The following is a 15617-nucleotide window of genomic DNA, read 5'->3' on the forward strand; positions in this document are numbered from 1 at the left end:
CACACGAAATGCTGGAGGAACTCAGCAGGTCAGACATTGTCGATGGTCAGAGTAACACACAGAAAATGCTGGAGGAACTTAGCAGGTCAGATAGTGTCTCAGGTCAGAGTAACACACACAAAATGCTGGAGGAACTCAGCGGGTCAGACAGTGTCGATGGTCAGAGTAACACACACAAAATGCTGGAGGAACTCGGCAGGTCAGACAGTGTTGATGGTCAGAGTAACACACACGAAATGCTGGAGGAACTCAGCAGGTCAGACAGTGTCGATGGTCAGAGTAACACACACGAAATGCTGGAGGAACTCAGCAGGTCAGACAGTGTCAATTGTCAGAGTAACACACACAAAATGCTGGAGGAACTCAGCAGGTCAGACAGTGTTGATGGTCAGAGTAACACACACGAAATGCTGAAGGAACTCAGCAGGTCGGACAGTGTCGATGGTCAGAGTAACAACACAAAATGCTGGAGGAACTCAGCAGGTCAGACAGTGTCGATGGTCAGAGTAACACACATAAAATGCTGGAGGAACTCAGCAGGTCAGACAGTGTCGATGGTCAGAGTAACACACACAAAATGCTGGAGGAACTCAGCAGGTCAGACAGAGTCTATGGTCAGAGTAACACACACAAAATGCTGGAGGAACTCAGCAGGTCAGACAGTGTCGATGGTCAGAGTAACACACACAAAATGCTGGAGGAACTCAGCAGGTCAGACAGTGTCGATGGTCAGAGTAACACACACAAAATGCTGGAGGAACTCAGCAGGTCAGACAGTGTCGATGGACAGAGTAACACACACAAAATTCTGGAGGAACTCAGCAGGTCAGACCGTGTCGATGGTCAGAGTAACACACACAAAATGCTGGAGGAACTCAGTGGGTCAGACAGTGTCGATGGTCAGAGTAACACACACAAAATGCTGGAGGAACTCAGCGGGTCAGACAGTGTCGATGGTCAGAGTAACACACACGAAATGCTGGAGGAACTCAGCAGGTCAGACAGTGTCGATGGTCAGAGTAACACACACGAAATGCTGGAGGAACTCAGCAGGTCAGACAGTGTCGATGGTCAGAGTAACACAGACAAAATGCTGGAGGAACTCAGCAGGTCAGAGAGTGTCGATGGTCAGAGTAACACACACGAAATGCTGGAGGAACTCAGCCAGTCAGACAGTGTCTGAGGTCAGAGTAACACACACAAAATGCTGGAGGAACTCAGCAGGTCAGACAGCGTCGATGGTCAGAGTAACACACACGAAATGCTGGAGGAACTCAGCAGGTCAGACAGTGTCGATGGTCAGAGTAACACAGACAAAATGCTGGAGGAACTCAGCAGGTCAGAGAGTGTCGATGGTCAGAGTAACACACACGAAATGCTGGAGGAACTCAGCCAGTCAGACAGTGTCTGAGGTCAGAGTAACACACACAAAATGCTGGAGGAACTCAGCAGGTCAGACAGCGTCGATGGTCAGAGTAACACAGACAAAATGCTGAAGGAACTCAGCGGGTCAGACAGTGTCGATGGTCAGAGTAACACACACAAAATGCTGGAGGAACTCAGCAGGTCAGACAGTGTTGATGGTCAGAGTAACACACACAAAATGCTGGAGGAACTCGGCAGGTCAGACAGTGTCGATGGTCAGAGTAACACACACAAAATGCTGGAGGAACTCAGCAGGTCAGACAGTGTCGATGGTCAGAGTAACACACACAAAATGCTGGAGGAACTCAGCAGGTCAGACAGTGTCGATGGTCAGAGTAACACACACAAAATGCTGGATGAATTCAGCAGGTCAGACAGTGTCGATGGTCAGAGCAACACACACAAAATGCTGGAGGAACTCAGCAGGTCAGAGAGTGTTGATGGTCAGAGTAACACACACAAAATGCTGGAGGAACTTAGCGGGTCAGATAGTGTCGATGGTCAGAGTAACACACACAAAATGCTGGAGGAACTCAGCAGGTCAGACAGTGTCGATGGTCAGAGTAACACACACAAAATGCTGGAGGAACTCAGCAGGTCAGACAGTGTCGATGGTCAGAGTAACACACACAAAATGCTGGAGGAACTCAGCAGGTCAGACAGTGTCTATGGACAGAGTAACACACACAAAATGCTGGAGGAACTCAGCAGGTCAGACAGTGTTGATGGTCAGAGTAACACACACAAAATGCTGGAGGAACTTAGCGGGTCAGATAGTGTCGATGGTCAGAGTAACACACACAAAATGCTGGAGGAACTCAGCAGGTCAGACAGTGTCGATGGTCAGAGTAACACACACAAAATGCTGGATGAATTCAGCAGGTCAGACAGTGTTGATGGTCAGAGTAACACACACAAAATGCTGGAGGAACTTAGCGGGTCAGACAGTGTCGATGGTCAGAGTAACACACACAAAATGCTGGAGGAACTCAGCAGGTCAGACAGTGTCGATGGTCAGAGTAACACACACAAAATGCTGGATGAATTCAGCAGGTCAGACAGTGTCGATGGTCAGAGTAACACACACAAAATGCTGGAGGAACTCAGCAGGTTAGACAGTGTCGATGGTCAGAGTAACACACACAAAATGCTGGAGGAACTCAGCAGGTCAGACAGTGTCGATGGACAGAGCAACACACACAAAATGCTGGAGGAACTCAGCAGGTCAGACAGTGTTGATGGTCAGAGTAACACACACAAAATGCTGGAGGAACTCGGCAGGTCAGACAGTGTCGATGGTCAGAGTAACACACACAAAATGCTGGAGGAACTCAGCAGGTCAGACAGTGTCGATGGTCAGAGTAACACACACAAAATGCTGGAGGAACTCAGCAGGTCAGACAGTGTCGATGGTCAGAGTAACACACTCAAAATGCTGGATGAATTCAGCAGGTCAGACAGTGTCGATGGTCAGAGTAACACACACAAAATGCTGGAGGAACTCAGCAGGTTAGACAGTGTCGATGGTCAGAGTAACACACACAAAATGCTGGAGGAACTCAGCAGGTCAGACAGTGTCTATGGACAGAGTAACACACACAAAATGCTGGAGGAACTCAGCAGATCAGACAGTGTCGATGGTCAGAGTAACAACACAAAATGCTGGAGGAACTCAGCAGGTCAGACAGTGTCGATGGTCAGAGTAACACACACAAAATGCTGGAGGAACTCAGCAGGTCAGACAGTGTCGATGGTCAGAGTAACACACACAAAATGCTGGAGGAACTCAGCAGGTCAGACAGTGTCGATGGTCAGAGTAACAGACACAAAATGCTGGAGGAACTCAGCAGGTCAGACAGTGTCGATGGACAGAGCAACACACACAAAATGCTGGAGGAACTCAGCAGGTCAGACAGTGTTGATGGTCAGAGTAACACACACAAAATGCTGGAGGAACTCGGCAGGTCAGACAGTGTCGATGGTCAGAGTAACACACACAAAATGCTGGAGGAACTCAGCAGGTCAGACAGTGTCGATGGTCAGAGTAACACACACAAAATGCTGGAGGAACTCAGCAGGTCAGACAGTGTCGATGGTCAGAGTAACACACACAAAATGCTGGATGAATTCAGCAGGTCAGACAGTGTCGATGGTCAGAGTAACACACACAAAATGCTGGAGGAACTCAGCAGGTCAGACAGTGTCGATGGTCAGAGTAACACACACAAAATGCTGGATGAATTCAGCAGGTCAGACAGTGTCGATGGTCAGAGTAACACACACAAAATGCTGGAGGAACTCAGCAGGTTAGACAGTGTCGATGGTCAGAGTAACACACACAAAATGCTGGAGGAACTCAGCAGGTCAGACAGTGTCGATGGACAGAGCAACACACACAAAATGCTGGAGGAACTCAGCAGGTCAGACAGTGTTGATGGTCAGAGTAACACACACAAAATGCTGGAGGAACTTAGCGGGTCAGATAGTGTCGATGGTCAGAGTAACACACACAAAATGCTGGAGGAACTCAGCAGGTCAGACAGTGTCGATGGTCAGAGTAACACACACAAAATGCTGGAGGAACTCAGCAGGTCAGACAGTGTCGATGGTCAGAGTAACACACACAAAATGCTGGAGGAACTCAGCAGGTCAGACAGTGTCGATGGTCAGAGTAACACACACAAAATGCTGGAGGAACTCAGCAGGTCAGACAGTGTCGATGGTCAGAGTAACACACACAAAATGCTGGAGGAACTCAGCAGGTCAGACAGTGTCGATGGTCAGAGTAACACACACAAAATGCTGGAGGAACTCAGCAGGTCAGACTGTCGATGGACAGAGCAACACACACAAAATGCTGGAGGAACTCAGCAGGTCAGACAGTGTTGATGGTCAGAGTAACACACACAAAATGCTGGAGGAACTTAGCGGGTCAGATAGTGTCGATGGTCAGAGTAACACACACAAAATGCTGGAGGAACTCAGCAGGTCAGACAGTGTCTATGGACAGAGCAACACACACAAAATGCTGGAGGAACTCAGCAGGTCAGACAGTGTTGATGGTCAGAGTAACACACACAAAATGCTGGAGGAACTCAGCAGGTCAGACAGTGTCGATGGTCAGAGTAACACACACAAAATGCTGGAGGAACTCGGCAGGTCAGACAGTGTCGATGGTCAGAGTAACACACACAAAATGCTGGAGGAACTCAGCAGGTCAGACAGTGTCGATGGTCAGAGTAACACACACAAAATGCTGGAGGAACTCAGCAGGTCAGACAGTGTCGATGGTCAGAGTAACACACACAAAATGCTGGATGAATTCAGCAGGTCAGACAGTGTCGATGGTCAGAGTAACACACACAAAATGCTGGAGGAACTCAGCAGATTAGACAGTGTCGATGGTCAGAGTAACACACACAAAATGCTGGAGGAACTCAGCAGGTCAGACAGTGTCGATGGACAGAGCAACACACACAAAATGCTGGAGGAACTCAGCAGGTCAGACAGTGTTGATGGTCAGAGTAACACACACAAAATGCTGGAGGAACTCGGCAGGTCAGACAGTGTCGATGGTCAGAGTAACACACACAAAATGCTGGAGGAACTCAGCAGGTCAGACAGTGTTGATGGTCAGAGTAACACACACAAAATGCTGGAGGAACTCGGCAGGTCAGACAGTGTCGATGGTCAGAGTAACACACACAAAATGCTGGAGGAACTTAGCGGGTCAGATAGTGTCGATGGTCAGAGTAACACACACAAAATGCTGGAGGAACTCAGCAGGTCAGACAGTGTCGATGGTCAGAGTAACACACACAAAATGCTGGAGGAACTCAGCAGGTCAGACAGTGTCGATGGTCAGAGTAACACACACAAAATGCTGGATGAATTCAGCAGGTCAGACAGTGTCTATGGACAGAGTAACACACACAAAATGCTGGAGGAACTCAGCCGGTCAGACAGTGTCGATGGTCAGAGTAACACACACAAAATGCTGGAGGAACTCAGCAGGTCAGACAGTGTCGATGGCCAGAGTAACACACACAGAATGCTGGAGGAACTCAGCAGGTCAGACATTATCGATGGTCAGAGTAACACACACAAAATGCTGGAGGAACTTAGCAGGTCAGATAGTGTCTCAGGTCAGAGTAACACACACAAAATGCTGGAGGAACTCAGCAGGTCAGACAGCATGTGTGGAGAGGAATAAAGAGTCAATATATCAAAGCAGGAGCCTTCCCAGTGGCCAAAAATTTCTATTTCCATTCCCATTCCCATTCTGACATGCTGGTCCATGGCCTCCTCTTGTGCCCAGATGAGGCCACCCTCGGGGTGAAAGAGCAACACCTTATATTCCATCTGGGTGGCCATCAACCTGATGGCATAAATATCGATTTCTCCTTCTGGTGAAAAGCAATTACCTCCCCTCCTCTTCTTGCATTCCCCATTGGCTTCTTACTTCTCACCTGCCTATTACCTCCCCCTGGGTCCCCTCCTCCTTCTCTTTCTCTCATGGTCCTCCTCTCCTGTCAGATTCCTTCCTCTTCAGCCATTTACCTTTCGCACACAGCTGGCTTCACCCATCACCGTTCAGCTATCCTCATTTTCACCCCCCCAACCCCCCTACCTTTTTATTCTGGCATCTTCCCCCTTCCTTTCCCAGCTGAAGAAGGGGTTCCGGTCTGAAAGTTGACTGTTTATTCTTTCTGAGATTTGCTGCCCGACTTCCTGCAGTGTTTTGTGTTTGTTACTCAGCTGACCATTTCTTTTGGGGGCGAGGGACTGGGGTTGCGGTGACTCAGTCCCACAAGGAAGAGAGCCTTACAACAAGATGCTCTCAATATCTTCCACATCTTGGATTTCATGAGTCACTCAGAATCAGATTATTTCCCTTTCCCTGCGTTACACAGGTAAACTTCCTCTTCCAGTCCCCGAACCACATTCTTCTCTCTCTTATGTAACACCCACACTTAATGTAATATGTGAAAATAAATAACGCCTCCTTTCTTATGGTGAACAGAGATACCTATCGTTGTATTATTCTTAAAACTTTTTTTCCACTTATTTTTCCTTTTGTAAGTTTATTTTGACAGTTTCAGAAATAAAATGATTCAATTCATTCCAACTATGTTTTTAAAGCTTTCAGAAAACCACTGAGAGTAGAATTCACTCATTCCAGGGGTTCCAGATTGAAGTGTGTGGTGTCTGAGAAGATCAAGCATTTCCTGGCTAGTATGGCCATGGGCACATTGGCCTTCCTAAATCAAAGTATGGAGTACAGGAGACGGGATGTTATGTTGAAGTTGTACACAACTTGGTGAGGTCTAATTTGGAGTATTGGGTGCAGGTTTGGTCACCTACCTACCATAATGATGTAAATAAAGTTGAAAGAGTACAGAGAATATTTACAAGGATGTAGCTGGGTCTGAAAGGCCTGAGTTATAAGGAAAGTTTGAAAAAGTTAGAACTTGCAACATAGAAGGTTGAGAGGAGATTTGAAAGTGGTATACAAAATTATGAAGGGTATAGATAGGGTAAATTCAAGCAGGCTTTTTCCGCTGAGGTTGGGTGGGTCTGCAATTAGAGATCATGGGTTAAGGGTGAAAGGTGAGAAGTTTAAAGGGGACATGAGGGGAAACTTCTTCACTCAGAGGGTGGCGAGAGTGTGGAACGAGCTGCCAGCCCAGATGGGAAATGTGGGGTCGATTTCAATGTTTAACAGCAGTTTGGATAGGTACATGGATGGTAGGGGTATGGAGGGCTATGGTCCTGGTGCAGGTCGATGGGAGTAGGCAGTTTAAATGGTTTCGGCATGGACTAGATGGGCCAAATGTTCTGCTTCCGTGCTGCACTCCTCTATGACTGGCGTAGGCAAAGGTACATCTGTGTGCCTTGGTCTGTGAAAAGGTCATGGGGATGGGACTGTGAGGGAAGGAAGGGGGAAGAAGGGAGGGGGAGAGAGAGAGGGAGTGATTCAGGCTCAGATTTGTTTCTGCTCAGTGCCCACTCTATTAGGTACACCTGTACACCTGCTCGTGAATGCAAATATCTAATCAGCCAATCATGTAGCAGCAACTCAATGCATAAAAGCAGGCAGACACGGCCAAGAGGTTCAGCTGTTCTTCAGATCAAACGTCAGAATGGGGAAGGAATATGATCTCAGTGACTTTGACTGTGGAATGATTGTTGGTGCCAGACGGGGTGGTTAGAGTATCTCAGAAACTCAGAATCACGTTTAATATCACCGACATCTGTTGTGAAATTCGTTGTTTTGGGGCAGCAGTACATTGCAATACATAATATAAAGAACTATACGTGTACATATACATGTAAATTAAATAAGTAATGCACAAAGAGAGGGAAAAATTACTGAGGTAATGTTCATGGGTTTATTGTCCATTCAGAAATCTGAAGGTGGAGGGGAAGAAGCTGTTATAAAACATTGAGTGTCTGCCTTCAGACTCCTGTACCTCCTCCCTGATGGTAGTGAAGAGAAGAGGGCATGTCCTGTGTAATGGGCACTGTTTCCTCTAAGCTGCATGGGTGCATGGGCACACAGTAACTGAAATGCTTCTGTGCACAAGAACTTCATTGCTGCGCAGCTGTAAATTTCTTGTACATAATGTTAATATAATTTTGAAATCTGTGTAAATATAATTGTGAAATACCCTGTAATTAACTAAGTGTTAATGAATATACTCCATAAATTTTCTAAATAAAAAACATACCACAACCTTTACTTTGCAACATCTTAGAGCTTCAACATATTTACATTGTCAGTATTTCAAGTTACAACACTATTAAAAATTGTAACACTAACCACAGAAGGGAAGTCAGCAATAGTTAGCATGTTATCAACTATTGTTGTTGTTAACAGACCGCTGGCCTACTCAACACCAACAGTTGGCACCATTGGAACATTTCAAGCTTCTAGTGCTGACTGCGAACATAGATAAGTTTTATGAATTCAATCATGTAAATCCAGAAACAGACTAGAAGTGGAACACTTGGATGATCTAATGAGGATTAACTTGTACCTTTCATCTGGATGTGAAATTAATCAGGACAGTGTTTATAGACAGTGTATTTGTAATAAAGGCAGATGAGAAAAAGTTTATGATACGTGGAAGATTTTCTTTGTACTGTATATAAACGTATCCGTCAATTAATAAATAAAACCAAACTATGTGATTTTTAAATTTTCATTCTAAATATTCATAATATGCATATTACAAAATAAAAGCATCTAAAATGCTGCACAGTTTTCAGGCTGTGTAAAAATTTCCTGCTCAGAGCTATGGTTGGTCTGCCCAGCAGAAGAAATGTTAGTGATCAGGTTCTTAATGATGGATGCAGTGCTGATCTCCTGGAGTTTTCAAACACACACACTCACCCAGAGTCTCAGCAGTTTACAGAGAATGGTGTGACAAACAAAACAAAAACAGTGTGCAGCAGTTCTGCAGGAGAAAACATCTTGTAAATGGCGCATACCATGTCAAACCTTGAAATGGACAGGTGGACAGGCTGTAGCAGCAGAAGACCACGGACATAAGCTTTTATAGATATGTGAAAAGGAAAAGACTGGTAAAGACAAATGTAGGTCCCCTACAGACGGAAACAGGTGAATTGATTATGGGGAGCAAGGACATGGCAGACCAAATGAATAATTACTTTGGTTCTGTCTTCACTAAGGAGGACATAAATAATCTTACAGAAATTGTAGGGGACAGAGGGTCCAGTGAGATGGAGGAACTGAGCGAAATACAGGTTAGTACAGAAGTGGTGTTAGGTAAATTGAAGGGATTAAAGGCAGATAAATCCCCAGGGGCAGATGGTCTGCATCCCAGAGTGCTTAAGGAAGTAGCCCAAGAAATAGTGGATGCATTAGTGATAATTTTTCAAAACTCGTTAGATTCTGGACTAGTTCCTGAGGATTGGAGGGTGGCTAATGTAACCCCACTTTTTAAAAAAGGAGGGAGAGAGAAACCGGGGAATTATAGACCGGTTAGCCTAACATTGGTGGTGGGGAAACTGCTGGAGTCAGTTATCAAAGATGTGATAACAGCACAATTGGAAAGCGGTGAAATCATCGGACAAAGTCAGCATGGATTTGTGAAAGGAAAATCATGTCTGACGAATCTCATAGAATTTTTTGAGGATGTAACTAGTAGAGTGGATATGGGAGAACCAGTGGATGTGGTATATTTGGATTTTCAAAAGGCTTTTGACAAGGTCCCACACAGAAGATTAGTGTGCAAACTTAAAGCACACGGTACTGGGGGTAAGGTATTGATGTGGATAGAGAATTGGTTGGCAGACAGGAAGCAAAGAGTGGGAATAAACGGGACCTTTTCAGAATGGCAGGCAGTGACTAGTGGGGTACCGCAAGGCTCAGTGCTGGGACCCCAGTTGTTTACAATGTATATTAATGACTTGGATGAGGGAATTAAATGCAGCATCTCCAAGTTTGCGGATGACACGAAGCTGGGTGGCAGTGTTAGCTGTGAGGAGGATGCTAAGCGGATGCAGGGTGACTTGGATAGGTTAGGTGAGTGGGAAAATTCATGGCAGATGCAACTTAATGTGGATAAATGTGAAGTTATCCACTTTGGTGGCAAAAACAGGAAAGCAGATTATTATCTGAATGGTGGCCGATTAGGAAAAGGGGAGGTGCAACGAGACCTGGGTGTCATTATACACCAGTCATTGAAAGTGGGCATGCAGGTACAGCAGGCGGTGAAAAAGGCGAATGGTATGCTGGCATTTATAGTGAGAGGATTCGAGTACAGGAGCAGGGAGGTACTACTGCAGTTGTACAAGGCCTTGGTGAGACCACACCTGGAGTATTGTGTGCAGTTTTGGTCCCCTAATCTGAGGAAAGACATCCTTGCCTTAGAGGGAGTACAAAGAAGGTTCACCAGATTGATTCCTGGGATGGCAGGACTTTCATATGAAGAAAGACTGGATGAACTGGGCTTGTACTCGTTGGAATTTAGAAGATTGAGGGGGGATCTGATTGAAACATATAAAATCCTAAAGGGATTGGACAGGCTAGATGCAGGAAGATTATTCCCGATGTTGGGGAAGTCCAGAACGAGGGGCCACAGTTTGAGGATAGAGGGGAAGCCTTTTAGGACCGAGATTAGGAAAAACTTCTTCACACAGAGAGTGGTGAATCTGTGGAATTCTCTGCCACAGGAAACAGTTGAGGCCAGTTCATTGGCTATATTTAAGAGGGAGTTAGATATGGCCCTTGTGGCTAAAGGGATCAGGGGGTATGGAGGGAAGGCTGGTACAGGGTTCTGAGTTGGATGATCAGCCATGATCGTACTGAATGGCGGTGCAGGCTCGAAGGGCCGAATGGCCTACTCCTGCACCTATTTTCCATGTTTCTCTGTTTATTAGACACAGGTTCACTTGCTACGTGCCGTGTCGTATGATGCAGCCGATCATGGTCGTTCCATGACCACGATTGTTCTTGGCAAGTTTTTCTACAGAAGTGGTTTGCCATTGTCTTCTGGGCAGTGTCTTTACAAGAGGGGTGACCCCCCCCCAACCCATTATCAATACTCTTCAGAGATTGTCTGCCTGGTGTCAGTGGTCGCATAACTAGGAATTGTGATATGCCCTGGCTGCTCGTACGACCATCCAGCACCTGCTCCCATGGCTTCACATGACCCTGATCGGTGAGCGGGGTGCGGCTAGACAGGTGCTACACCTTGCCCAAGGGTGTCCTGCAGACTAGCGGGGGGAAGGAGTGTCTTACACCTCCTTTGGTAGAGACGTATCTCCACCCCACCACCCACCAGGCAGTACCAATAAATTGGCCACTGAGTGTATTTATCAAATGCAGTGAAATGCGTATCTATGTTAACAACCAACGCACCCAAAGGTGTGCCGGAGGGCAGCCCACAAGCAGGATTCAGCAGGACAACAAAACCAACAGACAGGGAGTGTGTGTGGGGGCGAGATGGAAAGGAGAAGGGGGAGGAAGGGATGAATGGGAAGGAATAGGGAAAGTTTTATTTATTTCCTCATTTATTTATTTTTCTGAGGATGTAGGAAGGGTCATTTGGCACATTAAGACTATGCTAGCCTTCAGAGCAATTCTACCACCTCATTATTTCTTTCCTAAATTTCATATAATATAGGAGGAGGCCAGGGTAGTACGATATGGTGAGCAAACTCTCCCTCTCCACATATCCAAAGGAATGGCAGAGACTGGTTCAGTTTGCATCAGTAGCATTGCAAGAGTTGCCAGTCGGCATTGAACTCAACGTAGGACTTTCTTAGCGACTCAGCTCCGGATTTTTCCTTCGGGGTTTACTCCCGAAGCCTTCCCCGTGAGTGGGTATAACAGCAAGGCAGTGGAGGCTGGAGATCTAAGTTTTCCTTCCCCTAGATGAGCTGCGTACCGTGGCTGACGAGCCTCTGTCACCTGAAACAACTGGTTGTAAGACACCAGTAGCCGCCTTTGCCCCTTCTCTCAGTAGAAATGGCTCCATCAGGCTCAGTAGCTAAGCCAGACATCAAGGCCAGGAACTGGACTTGGTTGTCAGAGGCTACTTGAGGCGCACACCACTGGGAGCTTACCTATTCCCTCCCCCGGCTACAAAAACCTTAAGGCACTATCGACACTAACTTGAGAGCAATCCCATTGATCAAACCCTTCCATTTATTTCTGAAGTAACCTGTCATCAGCTGTCCGCAGCCTCCTCCACTCACCATCACTCAGGGACAAGCTATAGAGGGCAATAAACTTGCTTACCCCAATGTCATAGAACACAGAACAGGAACAGGCCACTCAGCCCACTATGTTGTGCAAACCAAAACACACACTAATCCCTAGATAAAACACCCAAACACCAATCCCTCCTCCCTACACCATGTCCATATCCCTCCATCTTCCGCACATCCATGTGTCTATCCAAACGTCTCTTAAAAGCCCCTAATGTATTTGCCTCTATCACCATACCAGGCAGCGCATTCCAGGCATCCACCACTCTGAGTAAAAAACTTACCCCTCACATCACCCTTCAACCTATCCCCCCCCTCACCTTCAATGCATGCCCTCTGGTATTAGACATTTCAATCCTAGGAAACAGATATAAAAGCATGCAGACATGGTCAAGGGTTTCAAATCAAACATCAGAATGGGGAAGAAATATGATCTAAATAGCTTTGACTGTGGAACGTTGTTGGTGCCAGAAGGGGTGGTTTGAGTATCTCAGAAACTGCTGATCTCCTGTGATCTTCACCCACAACAGTCCAGAGGTTACAGAGAATGGTGCGGGAATTACAACTAATATTCAGTGAGCTGCAGTTCACCTTGTTAATGGGAGAGGTCAGAGGAGAATGGCCAGACTGGTTCCAGCTGACAGGGAGGAACTGTAACCCAAATAACCATGTGTTACAATAATGAAGTGCAGAAGAACATCTTTGAATTCACAACACCTCGAAGTGATGGATCTTAATTAGTGTCCAAGGTTACGGAGGGAATGCAGGAGGTGGGGTTGAGAGGGAAAATAAATCAGCCAGGATTGAACGATGGCGATGACTCAATGGGCCCAATACTGCAATTCTGCTCCTATATCTTGTGGTCAGCATTCCCTCTGATTTATTTATGTTTGCACAGACCAACCATTGATCTATTGAGGGGGTGCAGCCTAGGTTCACAAGGTTAATTCCCGGGATGTTGGGACTGTAATATGTTGAAAGATTGGAGCGACTGGGCTTGTATACTCTGGAATTTAGAAGGCTGAGAGGGGATCTTATTCAAACATATAAGATTATTAAGGGATTGGACACGCTGCAGGCAGGAAGCATGTTCCCGCCGATGGGTGAGTCCAGACCCAGAGGCCACAGTTTAAGAATTAGAGGTAGGCTGGTAGGCCATTTAGAACGGAGTTGAGGAAAAACTTTTTCACCCAGAGAGTTGTGGATGTACAGAATGCTCTGCCCCAGAAGGCTGTGGAGGCCAAGTCTCTGGATGCTTTCAAAAAAGAGATGGATAGAGCTCTTAAAGATACTGGAATCAAAGGTTATGGGGATAAGGCAGGAACTGGATACTGATTGTAGATGATCAGCCATGATCACAGTGAATGGTGGTGCTGGCTTGAAGGGCCGAATGGCCTACTCCTGCACCTATTGTCTATTGTTTATTGTCTATAAGTAGGGAATTGTTACACAGCCAGAAAAGTGCAGGGCACTTTACATTTCTTTTATTTAAAATATGCATATTATGAATATTTATAATGAAAATTAAAAAATCACATACTTTTGATTGTATTTATTAATTAAAGGGTATAATCAAGTTCAGTATGTAAAGAGAATCACAAGTCGACAAAAGAAAATTCCAGCATTTGCAGCAACAGAGGCTATGTGCATAGGAGTATTTCAGTTACTGCGTGGCCGCGCAGAGGGAGGAGTGCCAGTCAGAGAGAAGGTGTAGCGCTGTGTGTTTATGAGGGTGACCCACTCCTGCCTCTGAGTTTAACAGCCTCCCATGCACACTATTTCTGTAGTTCCTTCGGGAAAGCTGATGGAAGTAGTTGTGGAGAGAGGTTTACCTGAGCAATTCTCCTTGATGATAAAATCCTCTGTTTCACAGGCCCCCTGTTCCGTACGGACTGTCAGGATCTTATTTCTTCCGCAATTATTACTCCAAACCAAAAATGCCTGGAATTACAGAGAATCTGAATCAGAATCAGGTTTAATATTGCCGACATATCTTGTGAAATTTGTTAACTTGATGGAATGAAGTACATGACAAATAAATATAGAGAAAAAAACTGAGGAAAATAAAGTAGTGAGGAGATATTCCTGGGTTCAATGCCGTTTAGAAATCAAATGGCAGAGGGGAAAGGACCAGCTTCTGTACCTCGAACTCTGATTCTTGTATTAAAATTATTTATAATGGGGATTCATTTTCAGTTTCCCAAGATTTAACAAATTGTTATTGTAATGGAGACCTGCTATAATGGCACATAGCACAGCGCTTTACAGTACCGGTGATCCAGGTTCAATTCCCACTGCTGCCTGTAAGTTCTCCCCGTGACTGTGTGAGTTTACTCCTGGTGCCCCAATTTCCTCTCACAGTCTACAGACGTACTAATAGGTAGGTTAATTGGCCATTGTAAATTGTCCCATGATTAGGCAAGAATTAGGAGATTGCTAGACGGCGCAGCTCGAAGGGCCAGAAGGGCTGGGAGGGCTTATTCTGCCTGTATCTCAATAAATAAATAAATGAACAGACAAGGATACATCTATCCCAAAGCGGAGATACGAAGGATACCCTGTGGGATGGCTTCTCTTGGCTTCACTTACCCCTCAATATATGTATTTTGGTTGCACTGAGTTGTTCTCCAATCTTGGTAATTTACTTGCAAATGTTTTGTCACCTTACGAGGAGACATTGACAGCATGCTGGTGTGTCCCCCAAATACTTGGCCTTCATACACTTTTCAATCTGTTGATTCTATGTCATTTCAGAAACTGGGTTGTGCTGTGGGGAGGAAATCTCATTGCTGATTGGTTGTGTGGTGAACTTCGTGTGTTGTGGTGTTCCCTACGTCACAACTGAATTTCTGAAATGACGGCCAATCCGCTGATTGATAAGTATATAAAGGCCAAGGAGAGATTATCTAAAATATTCCCTAACGTTGATAGTTATTGTGATAGAGGTAAAACCGAGACAGCTACACTAACACACGTGTTTTGGTCTTATTCTATACTGGAACAGTTCTGGAAGTCAGTTTTTTTGACAATTTCTAAAGCACTTAAAATTCATTTACAACCTAACAAATTAACTGTGCTTTTTGGAATAATTCCTCAAAATATCTGTGGTATCTCTGTGTCTGACCAACATGTTATTGCATTTGTTACATTGATAGCTAGGAGGGTCATTTTGTTGAAGTGGAAGGATACATCAGCTCCCACTTTGTCACAATGGTTCTCTCAAGTGATGCTATGTCTTAGTGTGGAGAAAATTAGAGGTCGAACCTTTGAACCTATGTTTGATTTTGAGAAAAGATGGGGTTCATTTGCTCGTTATTATCATTTGAGTTAATTGATAGATTTCCTTCACGATCTAACTGTAAATTTCTGGTGTATTTTTTTTCTTGCTGGCGGTTTGATGTTTAACTTTAGAAACTTTTTGTATGACGCATGGCTCCGAGGTTGAACACCTA

The 15617-nt window shown here is 45.4% G+C and overlaps 1 protein-coding gene across 1 annotated transcript in view; it reads right to left on the minus strand.

Moving 5' to 3' along the window:
• The window catches only part of LOC134355106 (ras and Rab interactor 3-like), a 110937-nt gene that overhangs the window by 78698 nt on the left and 16622 nt on the right, over nucleotides 1-15617 (minus strand). The window contains exon 3 of the mRNA XM_063064849.1: nucleotides 13998-14106. Coding sequence (XP_062920919.1) covers nucleotides 13998-14106 — 109 coding nt within the window. The remainder of the gene's footprint in view (nucleotides 1-13997; nucleotides 14107-15617) is intronic.

This window comes from Mobula hypostoma, chromosome 12 (genome assembly GCF_963921235.1).
Source record: "Mobula hypostoma chromosome 12, sMobHyp1.1, whole genome shotgun sequence".
NCBI lineage: Eukaryota > Metazoa > Chordata > Chondrichthyes > Myliobatiformes > Myliobatidae > Mobula > Mobula hypostoma.